At 36.3% G+C, this 16,115-nt stretch overlaps 1 protein-coding gene across 1 annotated transcript in view; it reads right to left on the reverse strand.

Annotated features, from left to right (window-relative positions):
• Positions 1-16,115, reverse strand: part of Taok1 (TAO kinase 1) — a 123,496-nt gene that overhangs the window by 16,194 nt on the left and 91,187 nt on the right. The window contains exons 14-19 of the mRNA XM_010642246.1: positions 15,401-15,637; positions 13,399-13,527; positions 8,899-9,102; positions 5,767-6,006; positions 1,759-1,971; positions 298-480 (exon numbers count right to left, since the gene is read on the reverse strand). Coding sequence (XP_010640548.1) covers positions 298-480; positions 1,759-1,971; positions 5,767-6,006; positions 8,899-9,102; positions 13,399-13,527; positions 15,401-15,637 — 1,206 coding nt within the window. The remainder of the gene's footprint in view (positions 1-297; positions 481-1,758; positions 1,972-5,766; positions 6,007-8,898; positions 9,103-13,398; positions 13,528-15,400; positions 15,638-16,115) is intronic.

Below are 16,115 nucleotides of genomic sequence, written 5' to 3' on the forward strand. Positions count from 1 at the left end.
TTGATTCATTTGAATTAAAAATTTTAAAGAAAAAAAAAAAAAAAAAAAACCACAAAAAACCAAACAAAAACAAACCCAAAATCCACTACCAAACCAGAAGGAAATATAGCATCGTGAAAGAAATGTAACCTGTCAATATAAAAATGTATTTACAAAATGATTCTGATAAAAGCAAATACTTGAACAATCACTTTCCTCCTTTTTGGGGGCACTGGGGAATGAACGCAGGATCTTGCGCTTGAGAGGCAGGCAGCAGCACCACTGAGTAAACCCCCAGCCCTTTCCTATAATATATACCTTTTGTTCTAAGAGTGCTCTGCGGAGGGAGACCCTCTGTTCAAGCTCCCGAAGCTCTCGATCATGTTGTGCCTCAGCTTGCATCTTGATTTTGCTCTGATATGCATTCAACAGCTCCAATTCTTGCTGCAGCTGCATCTTCAAAACTTGGCACTCCGCTTCCTGTGCTTCATCCAAACGCAGCTGAGAAAGAAAACAGATATAACCTACTGTGAGCTATCCATTCAGGACATATGGAAATGAGGAAGAATAACAGAGACAGACTATTGTTTTGTAGGTGACACAATTATTTTCTCTTATTTATCACAGAATAAACATCTATGAAAATAAAACAATAACCAGTGATGGCATTATGAAGATAAATAAAGCTATCAAGCTATTTATAGAATGCCTGAATAACTACATTCTTTATAAGAGAAACCTTAGATAATATTAAACTCTGACTCTTTCTTCCTTAGTGGAAACATCTATAGGAAGAGACCAGCAAACTACAGCATATAAGCCAAATCCTGTTAGGCACTTGTTTTGTTTTGTTATAGCCCACTAGTTAAGAATGCTCTTCATATTTTGAAATGATCACATTTTAAATAATTATATAAATAATCACATAATATCTTTGATCTTGCCTCCTTGTCAGCAAAGCTTAAGATATTCATAATCTGGCCCATTAAGAAAAAGTCTGCAAAATATTTCATATTTGCAATCAAATGTAACCATTTTAATTCCTAATACTGAATAGTATTTTTCCCCCACCTCCAGCACTGAGGACCTTTGTGCTTTGCACTAAGATGTGCCCAGCCTTTTTCATTTTTAATTTTGAGAAGGGTTTCTACTAAGTTGCTAAATTGTCCAGGTTGGGCTTGAAATTGGCAATCCTCCTGCCTCAGCCGCGCCCCCCTCCCGCCAGAGTGCTGGGTTTACAGGTATGTTCCACCATACCTGTCTTATAATACTACTTTTTGTCCATAGTTTACCAAAGCTCCTGCTGTAATGTTGATAAATTGTTGGGATCTACTCCTGCAAGGAGCCGACATAGAACCTCATTCTATATACATCATGATATTTCCAACCAATGGTGACAGCAGAAAGAATATGGACCACCACTAATTCCCTAGTTTCAGAACAGCTATCATTTCTACCATATAAATGTATGTATGTATAAAAAATGTATTGGCTCTAAGAATTGAACCCAAGATCTTGTGCACGCTATATCACTGAACTGCAATGAAGTGTATCACCAACCCCCAACCTCCTTTTAAAATTTTGAGACAGGGTCTTGCTAAATTGCCTAGGTTGGCCTCTAATGTAAGATCTTCCTGCTTCATTCTCCCAAGTAGCTGGTGTTACAGATATGTGCTATCATTCCTGGATTCCAATTAATATTTTACTTGCTAGAATTTTATTTAGATGGAAGAAGGCAAAGAGAACTAAATTTGTTTTGCCTAAACAAAGCAAACTCACAGCCTGTGTGGACAGCATTTCGTTAATGCTATGATCATACTGCTCAGCCAGGATGGCTAACTTCCGGGTCTGCTCCTCCTTGAGTCTTTTCAGAACAGCTTTGTGCTCACTCTTTGGTGTAGTCTCCAGTAGGTGATTTCTTAATGCTTTGTACTGCCTGGTTTGGATTTTGCAGGTATCTTGAAACTGCTTTTTTATTTGGAGTTCTTTAGACTGGGAAGGAAAAAAACAGATGTATATAAGATTCAACATACAATATTTGGTATACCTTATACTTATATACAAATTAGGGCTACTAAGAAAAAGAGAAGGTCAGGGGTGTAGCTCAGCTACACTGTTTCTTTCTGACAAGTGCAAGGTCCTGAGTTTGATCCCTGGTGTGTGTGGAGAGATGCAAGAAAGAGAGGGAAATCAAAAGGGTTACATGGTTGCAAGTATTTCTACATGTGGCTATTGAGCCAAACTATTGGATTCTATGCAGTTTTACAACAAAACCTCTAATTTATCAGAAGAGTTCAAGCAGGCTTGCTTTTTCACTAGTAAATTTAGCAACTTGGATAAATATTAAAATTTATTTTGATTACTATATGCACTCATGGCAAAATCAAATTTATTCTCATGAATTAAGTGAAGTATATACAAATCACTTGATTGGGAAGGCAAATTTTATCAGATATCTCAGGCAAAAAATAAAACATATTTATGTAGTTCTTCACCTGAAATGCTTTACTCCAATTTCTTTTAACAACAATTTTAAACTCAAGTATGTAATGTGTAACAGACTCTACTTTTTGTGTGATTTATGTATCAAATCTGAGCTTGACTTGAAAGTCTGTATTAGTAACTAATTAATATTGTTATTCTATTTTTTCCTTAAGAGAATAAATGAGGTAGAAATATACTTAATAATAGTTTACTCTGTAATACAACAGCAAAACTGAAAATAAATTAACTAATTTTTTAAAGGTTGAACAAAATTATGGAGCATGGAAAGGGAAACCCTTTTCTTGGAGTGGTAACTAACAATTTAAACATTTCTCAAATAAAATAATACGAGTCTGGTGGCACAAGGCTTTGTCTTTTGGTTACTCACTGGGCTAGATATTATTGTAATAATTCAAGTTTATAAAAAGTTTTAATAAGATATACTCTGTAAGTTATACTGGTTGAGCCTATAAGCAAAATTCACTTACTACACAGAAAAAGGAATCCACAACTGAAATTATTTTACTTTAAAATAAATACTGGATCAACTGGTTGACTCGCTGTACATGCAACAAATGCATATATGATCAAATGTACACAATTGTCTAGGAAACAGTATCTCCACTCCCACAACATTACATTAATATAAATATTTCCATATTTTTAACCAACTGAGGCTGCAGGTCCTGCTCATATGTCTTTATTATGTGAGGGGTAAAGAAATGACTAGCTAGTAATAACTGTTGGTTTAACAATGCTAAGTAGTGCTGCTCTTAAATATTGTTCTTGTTTGTTTGTTTGCTCATTTTTTTGGTATCGGGGATCGAACTTGGGTCCTTGCACTTAGAGAGGCAGGCAGTGGAAGAAACACTGAGCTAAATCCCCAGCCCACTAAATACTGTTCTTTGTTAACAAAGTTCTCCCAAGTGCTTCCAAAGAAATGGAACAATGAATACAGACACTGTCTGCTGCCTCTTAATATTAGCCTCTATTTTTTTTTTTTTGGTACCAGGGATTGAACTAGGGTCCTTGCGCTTGCAAGGCAGGCCACCGAACCGGTGAGCTAAATCCCCTTTATTCTTTAAAAAATTTTAATGTGCCAAGCAAACTGCAGTCATTCCATGAGTAATTCCTAATGAGACAAAAAACTTGGGAAATTTTTCAACAAGGGTTAAGGTTAATGCTTACACCTCAAAGCTTGACTCCAGTGAAAATAAGAAGAATGTAACAGTTATTTTTGCTCATATAATACTGACAAAGTGATCATAACGATAGCATCGAAGAAAAAGAAGAGCTGATTTTTACTCAACTCATTCAAAAGAGACAGTACCCCTCCCCCACAAATCCTACTTAATTATATACAAGTAACAAACTGAAATCTTCTCTTCTTCAATTTAATGTCTTATAGGTTGGATGAAGCCACTATTATTTGAGTGAATACAAATGTGATGATTTGATGCTAAAATCTAAGGATTTTTTCCCCCAAATTAACCAAGTAGTAGATAAATGCAAATAAGAAGAAATTAGTGATTTTTCCTCCCTATTAGAAGAAAACATTGAACTGACTGTCATCAGAAAGAGGGATTTTTTAAAAAGTCTGTATTATTTTTTCCTCACTTTTCACATGTAGTATCTGAAAATACCAGGTTACTTTTTACAAGCCCTCAAACTGAAAAAGCCTACAAACAGGACACAGAAAGAGTTAAAGTCAAACAACTATTCATCACCCATATCCTAGAGAAATGTCACATCAGATTTAAAAATCTTTGGTGGGAGATTAGCCTATAGCCAAATAATTATATATCCTTCTCCACAGTACAAACAAAATAAATCTAAAATTTTTATGAATCACTATTTTCTAAGCATCAACCAGGTAAGGCTAAATTGGAAGTCAACATAACTACTCTGCAAATGATGTGAGTTTGCTTTGTTTTTGTGGTACACTGAGCTCCATCTCCAGCCCCCCACCCCTTTTTTGGGTACCCACGATGGAACTTGGGTCCTTGAGCTTTCGAGGCAGGCAGTGGAACCACTGAGCTAAATTCCCAGTCCCTCCAGCCCCTTTTTAAATTTGGAGACTGGATCTCATTAAGTTGCCCAGGTTAGGCTTGAACTGTTACACTCCTGCCTCAGCCTCCCACAGAGCTGGGATCATAGGTATGTGCCACCATGGCTGGGAACTTCACAGTTTTGAAGATACAACAAAGTAAAATTTTACTCTAGTTTATATGGGAAGAGTAAAGCACCTTAACTCTGACTGTACATTTTGTATGAAGGGGTGGGGCACTAAGAACACCACTGGGTGTGTTGTAGCTTCTAGAGTTTGACAAATATTACCTTTGTGAATGATGTTCATTTTATTACAGAACGGTTATTTAGGGTAAAGATGAGAATAGTTTTTGTGTTTGTAGCTTAAATATTAAACAGTTTTAAAAGGAATTGGAAAGGGGTGAAGACTGGGAAGGGAAAGGAGTCTTTCAATAACAAATACTAGCAGGGCATGGTGGTGCACATCTGTAATCCCAATACTCAGAAGGAGGATTGCTGCAAGTTCCAGGCCAGCCTGGGATACAGTGTGTTCAAGGCCAGCCTGAACTGCAGAGCAAGACCCTGTCTCGAAAAATCCAAAAGAGAAAAAAAATTTTTTGAATGTGCAGATATGTACAGATCAAATGAGGTTCTATCTTTGATGAGAACATATGTAGTGTTTTTATTAAGATTCATTTAAATCTTTAGTCATTAAAAGGTATAAAACATGAAAATTTCTTGGCATTGTTAACTCATAAATTTGGTGAAGGGGACTAGATCAGGTGGCAAAGGAAAAAGAGAAGAGTGAGAAACATTTATTTTTCTATTTTTGAATTTTGTAAAACTCAGAGCAAATTAAGATTCTAAAGATAAGCCAAAGGGGCCAGGTATTTAGCCCAGTGGTTTCGCCACCTGCCTCACAAGCACAAGGTCATGAGTTTGATCCCCAAAACAACAACAACAAAAAGACAAGCCAAAAGGTGAGCATGTTTTCATATAAAATATAACAGGAGCAATGGATATTGGGTACATTTAAATAACAACTCTGACTGCTTATTTACTGGTGTTCCCCACAGTTAAAAGTTTGGGCCATGTTTTGTACTTTAATGAGAAATACACAAATGCAAGCTTACAATGATAGCCACTCCACCACTGAAATACACCAAAGATGCTCAAAGTGCAAAAAAATTAAATTTTTTAATGATTAGACTTTTCTTGCTTACGTGGATGCCTTTTTCTCTTTTCCCCTTTGTCAAGAGTTTACACTAAAGGTACCTTCAAACTTTTAGGCTGTTGTCGAACTTCCATGACATGCTTTCGCCTTAGTTCTCGTTCCCTTCGTTTATTATATTCCAGCTGATTAGTGAGCTCAGTTTGATGCTGCAATCTGATCAACTCACAGCGCATCTTCTGAATTGTGTTGAGGTGGCGGAACTCCAACTCTTGCATGGATTCATGCTGTCTCAGTAGCATGGCATGCTCCAAATCCTTCTGAGTCTGTCTTTTGTTTAACTCCTAATGTAGAACACAGAAGACAAAAGCATTAAAAAGTACTGGTTTTATTTGTTTGTTTTGGTAGTGGGGATTGAACTCGGAATCTTGTGCTTGCAAAGCAGGCAGCAGGACCACTGAGCTAAACCCCCAGCCCTGTTTGTTTGTTTTCAAAAATAGGGTCTCACTATATAGTTCAGGCTAGCCTTGAACTCAGTAGGTAGCCCAGGCTGGCCTTGAATTCTGATGATCCTCCTGCCTCAAACTCCTGAGTGCTGGGATTATAGGTGTGTGCCACCAGGCCTGGCTAATTTACTGTTGTACAGTGCAAGGAAAAAAAACCCTAAGAAAAAGAATAACCAGGAAAGGAATATAATTAACCCTCTGCTTCAGTAAATGGCTGCATAGTAAATACTAGGATTCTATGACCTTTTCCCCCTTCCAGCATGAATCCAGTCTTACACATGCTAAATACACACTCTCTCACTGATCTACATTCCCTGCCCTATTTCATGGATTTAATGTGAGGAAGAAATAAGTTCCTGAATAAAAGGTCCTCAATACACCTAGCACATGTTGTTCAATGTTATTCTTTGTAATTTTTTTTCCTCAAATCGAGTAAGTACATACATGTGTTTTATGTCAATCAAAATCAAACTTGCCCCCTTTTTCCCTACAAACACTTCCCCTGGGGGCCAACATCATGGTGTATATGCTTTTCACCCTTCCCATGATTTGTTGTGATAGTAGTTATTGTTGTTGTTATTATTATTATTATTATTATTATTATTATTTTGGTACTGGGGATTGAACTCAGATCCTTCTGTTTGGGAGGTAGGCGCCGGAACCACTGAGCTAAATCCCCAGCCCAATATAGTAATTATTTTTAAAATGAAGTTTTAATAATATACACACTATAGGCATTCAACTTTTTTTCTTTCTTTTTTTGGTACTGGGGATCGAACTCAGGTCCTTCTGCTTGTAAGGAAGGCAGCAGAACCACTGAGCTAAATCCCCGGCCTGCAGCTTTTTTCTTTACTTAATATTATGCATATATATCTGGATCAAATCAGCACATAAAGACTTTTCAAAGTTTCACTGAAAATGACTGTTCTGTGATACCACATTTTCAACCCCTCCATGTGATCAACACTTGAGCTGTTTCCATTTTTTGCTTTTACAGTTTCAGTAAACATTTATGTATGCTACACAATATAATCACATTTTTATTTTTGTAGGACAGAACTCCAGAAGATCTGATACTTAAAAGCATATGTAAAAGCTACTGTTAAATTATGCTCCAAAAGGGCAGTATCAATGTATACTCTTACCAATGTTGTCTGTTAACCAATAGCACTACTAGGACTGATGTTATGGTTATATCTAGACACTGCCCTGAAGTCTTACGTAGTCACAGGTGGGGAATTTTGAAGGTGGTTGGATTAGGGTATGTGAATGTGAATTAAGGGATACTGGGATTAAGGGAGTGAGGTACTGGGAATAAGAGTGTGGATAATGGCCCTACCTTGGGTGTGGGTGGCACTAATCAATAGGTTTATAGACTGGATGGACTATAAAGGGACAGGAAGAAGGCAGGCTGGCTGCTGTTGTTTTGCTGCCTCCTGCCTGACATGACATGAACTGTTCCTCCTCTGCCATGCAGCATGGCCTTGGAGCCAGCCAACTATGGACTAAAACTGATATAAACTGTGAGATTAAATAAACCTTTCCTCCTTTAACTCTGAGTGTTGGATATTTTGTCTCAGCAATGAGAAAATTAATTAAGACAGATGATATTATCAATTGTTTCAATTTTTCTTATCTAAATTTTTTTCAGTATTTGTGAATTTATGAACTTATTCTGTATTTGAAGCTTACAGCCAACTATTGCAAATAAATTTATCTATATTCATAGGTATTGTCTTTTTTGGGAAGAGAGGGTAATCCAGGACCTTTATGTGGTATGACAACCCCCTTCCCAGCTTTGAGACAGGGTCTTGCTAAGTCCTGGAGTTGCTCAAATTGGGCACAAATTTATGATTCTCCTGTCTCAGTTCCCAAAATGCTGGGATTATAAGTGTGCACCACCAAGGCAGACTAAAATATCCTCTTAATGAGAACAACTATTTTCATTGGCACAAGGAGTTTTTACAATATTTGCTCAATTAATAATTAGCATCATTATGAAACGTGCTAAATGGCAACACATATAACACTCATTTCAGATCAAAGAGGCAAAGTATGCCCAATTAATTTCTTCATATATAAAATTTGATATTTCTTTTACTCATATTAATTTTTATTGAATGCCTCCTGTGTATCAAACACAGTGGCAATATAAAGAAGTAAACAGTCGGGTACAGTGGCACATATCTGTAATCTTAGCACTCTGCGAGACTGAGGCATTTGGATCACATGTTCCAGACCAGGGGCAACTTACCAGGAGCCTCTATGTAGCTCCATAAGGATGTAGCTCAGTGCAAAGACCCTGGGTTCAATCTTCAACACCAGAAAAAAAAATACTGAACAAAGCTTGGCTTCATATAACTTCAATCCCACTCCCACCCCCGCCCCTTAGTACCAGGGATTGAACTCAGGACCTTATAGCTTGCGAGGCAGGAGTGGTGCCACTGAGCTAAATCCCTGGCCCTTATCCAACTTCAATTCTAGTGAGGAAGACAAATTTTCTTTTCCAGGAGAGAGGGAGAGAGTGATATGGCAGTCAAGAAGGCATCTCTGGAGAGGTGATGTGAGTACAGATATAAAGAAGGGAGAAAGCAAGTCTTGTGAATATTTAAGGAAAAGTGACTCAGGTAAAGGGAAATGAAGTAAAGTACAAGGTCCCTGAGATCGGGAAGTGATTGGCATAGATTCAGGAAAGATTGCGTTGATAAATTTCACATGATTCAAACATACCTCCCTAACAAGGTCTTGCTCCAAGTTATGGCGCCCAAGCAACATTCTTCTTTTGAAGCGACGGCATTCCAGCTCCAGGTATTGTCTCTGACGCCGAAGAAGGTTAGCTTCTTCTTCTGCTTGGAAATGCTGTATATTCTCTTTCTGCTTTGAAAGCCATTCTTGCTTTTCTTTCTTAGGGGTGCTCTGGTTTTCATTCAGTTCCTGGCAACATAAAACACATCTCAGTTCAAAATATATAAAACTTAACGAAATGAATGTATCATTTAGTATAATAGTAAATTTAGATGTGTTTTAAGTCAGATGTGATGAATCAACCTTGTAATACCAGCACATGGGAGGCCGAGGCAGGGGGACAGCTGCGAATTCAAAGCCAGCCCAAGCTACATAGTAAGTTCAAGGCCAGCTTGAACGACACAGTGAGGTCTCAAAAAACAAACAAACAAAACCCATGTGTTTTTCTAATGCTCAAGCGGGGTTTTGATTTTTTTTTTGAGACAGGATCTCACTGTGCAGTTCAGACTGAACTTACGGTTATCCTCCTGCCTCATCCTCCTGAGTACTGCGATTACAGATGTGTGCCACCGTGCCTGGCTTTAAGCAGGCTGATAATTTGGAGAAAATAGGTAATATTTTCTTTTATTTTTTCCCTGCACAGGGAATTGAATCTAGTACCTTTGCACCAACCTGTACTGCCAGCCCCTTTGTTCATATTTTATTTTGAGACAGGGTCTTGCTAAGTTACCCACGCTGGGCTTGAATGTACAATCCTGCCTCAGCCTCCCAGTGTTGGAATTACAGGGATATGCAAAACAATGCGCAGCTACATTCGTCTTTATTGAATCATTCATGAAATAGGATGGAAAGAAGAGACATATACAACTGTCAGAAAACAAGTGTATCTTTTAGTTTTACACAGCTATATTTTAGGTTTCTAGCTTAAAAGCATACAATGACTGGGTAATAAAGAAAACACATCCTCTCTTAAAACTTTTCCAAGATGAGGGGCTGGGGATTTAGCTCAGTGGTGCCACTGCCTGCCTTGCAAGCTCAAGGACCCAAGATCAGTCCCTGGTACAAACAAACAAACAAACAAAAATTTTCCAAGAAGAGAGAGAATGCAGTGTTTTCAGGTATAAATTATTTGTTAGTTAAAATTAAGGCTAGCTAATACACAATTTAGCATCATCTCAATTCTTAGAGTTTAACATACTTGATAATAAACCTTTGGCAAAATTATGGATGGACTCAACATAAAAGAACTGTAAATTAAATGAGAAATCAACAAAACCAGGGGAGAATAGAAACTTGATTTATAAATGGTATTTAATTTTCAAAAAAATAACCACTGAATCAAAACCAATGATTTTATTTTAAATATCATCTCGCAGTTTTAATTAAATTCACTTATGTTGAGCAAAATAAAAAAGTGACAATATATTCAACAAGTCAAACTGCAATATGCTAACAAGGTATATTTTCAACATTAGAGCATCACATTGTACAATATATAAATGAGCTGTATTTCCCAAGTACAAAAAAATTCTTCAGCGACTACTATACCTTATCTTTTATTTATTGATTGATTGACTGACCGGTACTGGGGATCAAACTCAGGACCCTGCATTTGCGAGGCAGGTGGCGGCATGACTGAGCTAAATCCTGGCCTATTTGTCTTCTTTCTCTCATTCAAGAAAGAGACTAATTTTTCTAGTTTTAGTTTATAAAATGTATCCAAATACATAAAAATTAGAAGCATATAAATTAGTACTTCATAGTATGTATTTGTATGAGACAATGGGCATATACATGAAGAATTATCTGATTTTTTTCAAAATCTTCAGCCAGAGAATTTCCCACCAAGACTCTATGTACCTTCTATATTGACCATCATTACTTTAAATGAACATAAATAAATAAAAAGATCTGTCTGTCTTCCAAAAGAAAGTTAATTTGTTAGGCTGACTATAAATTATATCAAAAATATTACCTAAAGCAATTAACCTATAAGGTATCATTTTTCAGAAAACAAAAATATACAACTACATTTTGCTAGATGTTAATTATTTATGTATAGCTGGGAATCCTACTTATAATCCTTTTTTGGGGTTAAGGGATTTAATGAAGATTGAACCATGGGCTTTTAAACATGCTAGACAAGGCCTTTACTATTTACTGAGTTAGTTATTGACATACCCAGTATTTTCAGATTCAATGTTCCAGTTTAGAGTTTGGATTCTCAGTTTTTTTTTTTGGACCAGGGATCAAACTTAGGTCCTTGAGCTTGAAAGGCAGGTGTGGCAGCACCACTGAGCTAAATTCCTGGCCCTTAGTTTCTTTTTTAAAGAGCTTGGATTCTGTACAGTACTGTTAGAAATATATTTCAGGTTCACTCTGTAATTGGAAAATTATTACCACTGAAGCTTACTTGGTAGGGTATACAGCAAATCTCTGGGCCACCAATGTGTAGACAATAAGACACATATAAATTCCTATACACACACCTGTGCATGCACACACATTCAGTGTCACAGATTACTCTTATTTTATCAAGATCAATTTATTTACCAGTGTGCTAATTAATTATACAGATTAAACATTTCAGTCAGTCTGTAAGAGGGGGGATAAATTAAGACATTTCATTTTTCTATATTGGCTATTATCCTGAATTACTTATTTTCAACAGGTGTCTCAGAGCCGGCTGTGGTGGTACACACCTATAATTTCAGCACTCTAGGGATCAAGGTAAGGAGTAGAGCAAGTTTGGGCAACTTAATGACTAAGACCTTGCCTCAAAAAATAAAAATAAAAAGGGGTTGGGGAAGTAGCTTAATATGAGGGATTTAGCTTCAATCCTTCATACTATAGGAAAAAGAAAGGGGTCTTGGGGGTTGGGAATTTAGCTCAGTGGTTCTACTGCCTGCCTTAAAGCGCAGAGAACCAAATTCGATTCCTGGTACCAAAAAGAAAAAAAAAAAAAAAGAAAAAGGTCTTGGGATAATTAAGGCTTTTTTCAAAGTTAAGACTACATATACTTTTTTTGGGGGGGTACTGGGAATTGAACTCATGACCTTTAGACTACATCTTTTTTTTTTGGTTCCAGGGATCAAACTCAGGTCCTTGTGCTTGCGAAGTAGGTGCTGGAACCACTGAGCTAAATCTCTGGCCCCAGACTACATCTACTTTTAAAAGTTTATAAAGTAGACATAGGGGGCAAATAAATATGACATCATGTAGCCATACAAAAATAGCATATTCTCCTATTATGGTTTAGATCTAGAATGTCCTCCAAAACTCAGTTGCTCAGAGGCAGGCTTTTGGTATATGATTAATTATTGGGGGCATAATATTCATCAGTGGATTCATCCCACAAATGAATTCAGTAGCCAAGTGTGCTATAAAGAGCTGAGGCCTGGTTAGAGGTGCATCACTGAGGTTGTGACCTGGAAGGGCTTATCTCCCTCCTAATATTCTTCCTTCTCTCACCGCCTTCTGATCACTACAACATAAATGGTTTTCCTTCACTATACTTTCTGACATGCTCTTTTATCCCTGAACCATGGGATAGAACTCATAAAAACTGTGAGCCCAAATAAACCTCTCTTCCTTTAAGTTGCAGGTGTCAGATATTTTGTTTTAGCAATGAGAAAGTGACTAAGACAACTATTAAAGAAAATATGTCTTACGCTACGCTAAAATTGGCAAAATAACAAATTACTGTACTCTTTAGTATCAAAATTAAGAAGGTATGGTTTATATTTTTGTTGTCTGAGACATGATCTCACTGTGTTGTCTATTTTTTTTTTTTTTTTTTTTTTTTAAAAAATTTTTTTTTTTTTTGGAGACAGGATCTTGCTACGTAGCTCATGTCTCATGTTAGCCTCAAACTCACAATCCTCCTGCCTCAGCCTCCTAAACACTAGTATTATAGGCATGTGCCATCATACCTGGCCTGGCTTACTTTTTTGTTTTATTTTTGGTACAGGGATCAAACTCAGAGGACTTTGTGCTTGTAAGGCAAACGCAGTGCCACTGAGCTACATTCCCAGCTCTGGCTTACTTTTAAAGTAAGAAATATGTGGGTTTTTTTACACAGCTCAAATATTTTTATTTCTAAGGGAATAAATGAAATAATGAAATGGTTCTTTTTAGACCTATTGACTACAAGAGTTACTTAAGGGTAACTGATTATAATCCATGTTTTCAAATAAGCTGATATAAATTAAGTGGCCACAACCAACAAAAGAAAGTTTCATCCTAATGGTTGCATGAGTTAAGAACCATTGAATATAAACCCTGCCCCTTTTCTGAGAGGGTCTCACTGTGTAATGTGCAAGCGAGCCTTGAACTCACCATGGCACCCAGGCTAGTCTTGAATTCACAGCAATCCTACTTCAGCCTCTCAAGTACTGGGATTACAAGTATGCACCACCACACCCAGTAATGATCACTGAATATAATTAATAAGCCCATAGCATGAAATTTTTATAAAATAAGTACCTCCTTAAGCTGCTCTTTTCGAAGTTTATACTCTCTTTTTTGGGACTCCAGAAAGCTATTCAGTTCTTTCTTCTGTTGGGCCTGAATATGTTGCTGAAATTTTTTCTCCTCATTGGTCATCACTTTAGCCTATATGAAATTTTAAAAATTAATCAGATTAGTTAAGCAGATATATTCAAAACAAAGGTTTGATATACATACTAAGAAAAAATTAGTAGAAATATCATTAATACAAAATACCTAACCTAATTAGTAACACTGTTTCTCAGAATGTTTAAAATTTGATATCTTGGGCCAGGGAATTAACTCAGTGATACCGCTGCCTGCCTCACAAGTGCAAGGTCCTGAGTTCCACCCCCAGTACTCCCCGCCCCCAAAAAATCACTTACTGGGCCAAAATATGTTCACCTCTTTTTGTTTAACAGGAATATATATTCTTTAACCTCACCCAAAAAACCCCAATACAAATACATATTTATCTTTTAAGTAAAATTACATTATGATCTTTTTACCAAGATTATCTTATATATTAAATGGAATACATTTACCTTCCAATTAAACCCTGATCTCTAATTTATACAAAAAATAATATGAAATTACCAAATAAATGTTTCAAACTGTTTTAAAATTATATATGTAATATATATTCATTTTAGAACATTTAAGAAATATGGAGGGAAAAAAGAAGAAAAATTTCACATGACGTTAGTATCCAGAGATAATAACCTAAGTAACCATTTTGCTGCATACAAATCCTATTTATTTCCAGGACATAAATATTTCAACATATTTTTATTCCCCCCCATTTTTTTTTTTTTTTGGTACTGGGGATTGAACTCAGAACCTTGTGCTTGAGAGGCAGGTGGCAGCACCACTGAGCTAAATCCTTGGGCCTTAACAAATTTTTAATCACACTGCATATCCTGTTTCATGAACACATTTCTAAATACAGTTTATTAGTATCTACCTCTTCTCAAGCTATTAAAAATACCACCCAACACCTAACAGAATTCCAAATATCGGTATACTGTTCAATCAAATTATTTCAAATTAAATATTTATTTATACTGTACTTTCTTTTGTCAAATTCATTACAACTGTGAGAGGTTTTTATTTTCCTTTTTTTGAGGGGTGGAGGAAGAATAAGATAGCTACGACAAATAAATCTTCAATACAAACTAACTGAACATATTTTGATGATACCATGTTAACTAAGAAATATTCCATTTGGCAAATATGACTAGCAAAATAAAGTGAAACTGATGGGAATACCAAAAACATTACAGGAAAAGGTTTCATGTAATTACAATATTAAAAAATACATCTACATCCTAAGGTAGATATTTATAAGCATCTCTTAATTTCCAATCTCATTCTCTGAATATATTAATCATCAACTATTCTGATATAAGAATGTTGTATAAACTTAAGGGAAGGATTCTAAAAAATACACAGAGAAGGGCCAGGGATGTAGGTCAGTGGTGATACCGCCTGCCTCACAAGCGCAAGGTTCTGAGTTCAATTCCTGAAACCAAAAAAAACCCCAACCAACCAACCAAACAAAAAACAACACAGAGAATCATAAATGACTCTTTGAGACCTAATCACCTAATGATTGTTAATAAAAATTCTCAGAAAAGCAGAGTACCGAAAACCTACAATACTTGAATGATTTACTCACTATGATATTATAAAGCTATGAATTATCAGGAAATGATCCAAAGTCCATTAGTTCACAGACTTAGTACTGGATAACAAAATATCATTTTTTCATGTTCAAAATGCACACACAAAATTAGCAAGAGAAAAATCATACAAAAACAATCCTTTTTAGGAATGATTGACCTATCAACAATTTATGGAAAGCCTGAGACAAGTTACAAAAATGTTTCTCCCATTCCTCAGTCAATTTACTTGGGAACTGATACTCTAACATCAAAAACTGCTTTAGTGAAGTAGATACAAGCTAAAAGAAGCAAGTTAATAATAATGAATCAGCCACCTCTTTTTCCATAGCAGCCTGATGTTTTTTGATAAGTTTCTCCATTTCTGCAGCAAAATTGTTACGCTGAGTTTCAAGATCTTTGTCTAATCTGAGGCGGTGTTCATCCATTTCAGCCTTTAGCTTATTTTCCAGAGTCATCAGTTGCTTTTGATGTTGCCGCCTCATTCGCTTATAGCCAGACATCTGTTCTCTAAGCTCAGAGTCCTGCTCATGTTCTTGCATTTGCCTTGTAACCTAGACAAAATGGAAAATGGACAAAAAAAGAAAATAAAGCAAAAACATTTTTCTTTTAAATGTATTTATATCACTACACTATTAACTATACAAATGATTAATGTAAGAGATCCAATGTTAGCAGTTTCCAATGAAAATTTGCAGGATGTTTTTCAAAGAAATAGATAAGTTGTTAAAATTTGTATGGAGTAGACTAGAAGATCAAGGGAAACAGCATAAGCACAGTAGCACATGCCTGTAGGCCCAGTGACTTCAGAGGCTCAGGTGGGAGCATTACTTGAGTCCAGGAATTCATAGCTACCCTAGGCAATATACAAGACCTCACCTTAAAAAAACAAAACAAAACTGTGGAAAGAGATCTACTCATGTTAAATGATTTTCTATCAGAAACTTCTGACATGCCATGGATTGCTTCTCCTCTGCCATAACCCTCTGCCATGCCACCATGCCTTGGAACCATCCAATATAAACTGAAACC

Source organism: Fukomys damarensis, unplaced genomic scaffold (assembly GCF_012274545.1).
Source record: "Fukomys damarensis isolate Sample0158 unplaced genomic scaffold, DMR_v1.0_HiC HiC_scaffold_13, whole genome shotgun sequence".
NCBI classification, from domain to species: Eukaryota; Metazoa; Chordata; class Mammalia; order Rodentia; family Bathyergidae; genus Fukomys; species Fukomys damarensis.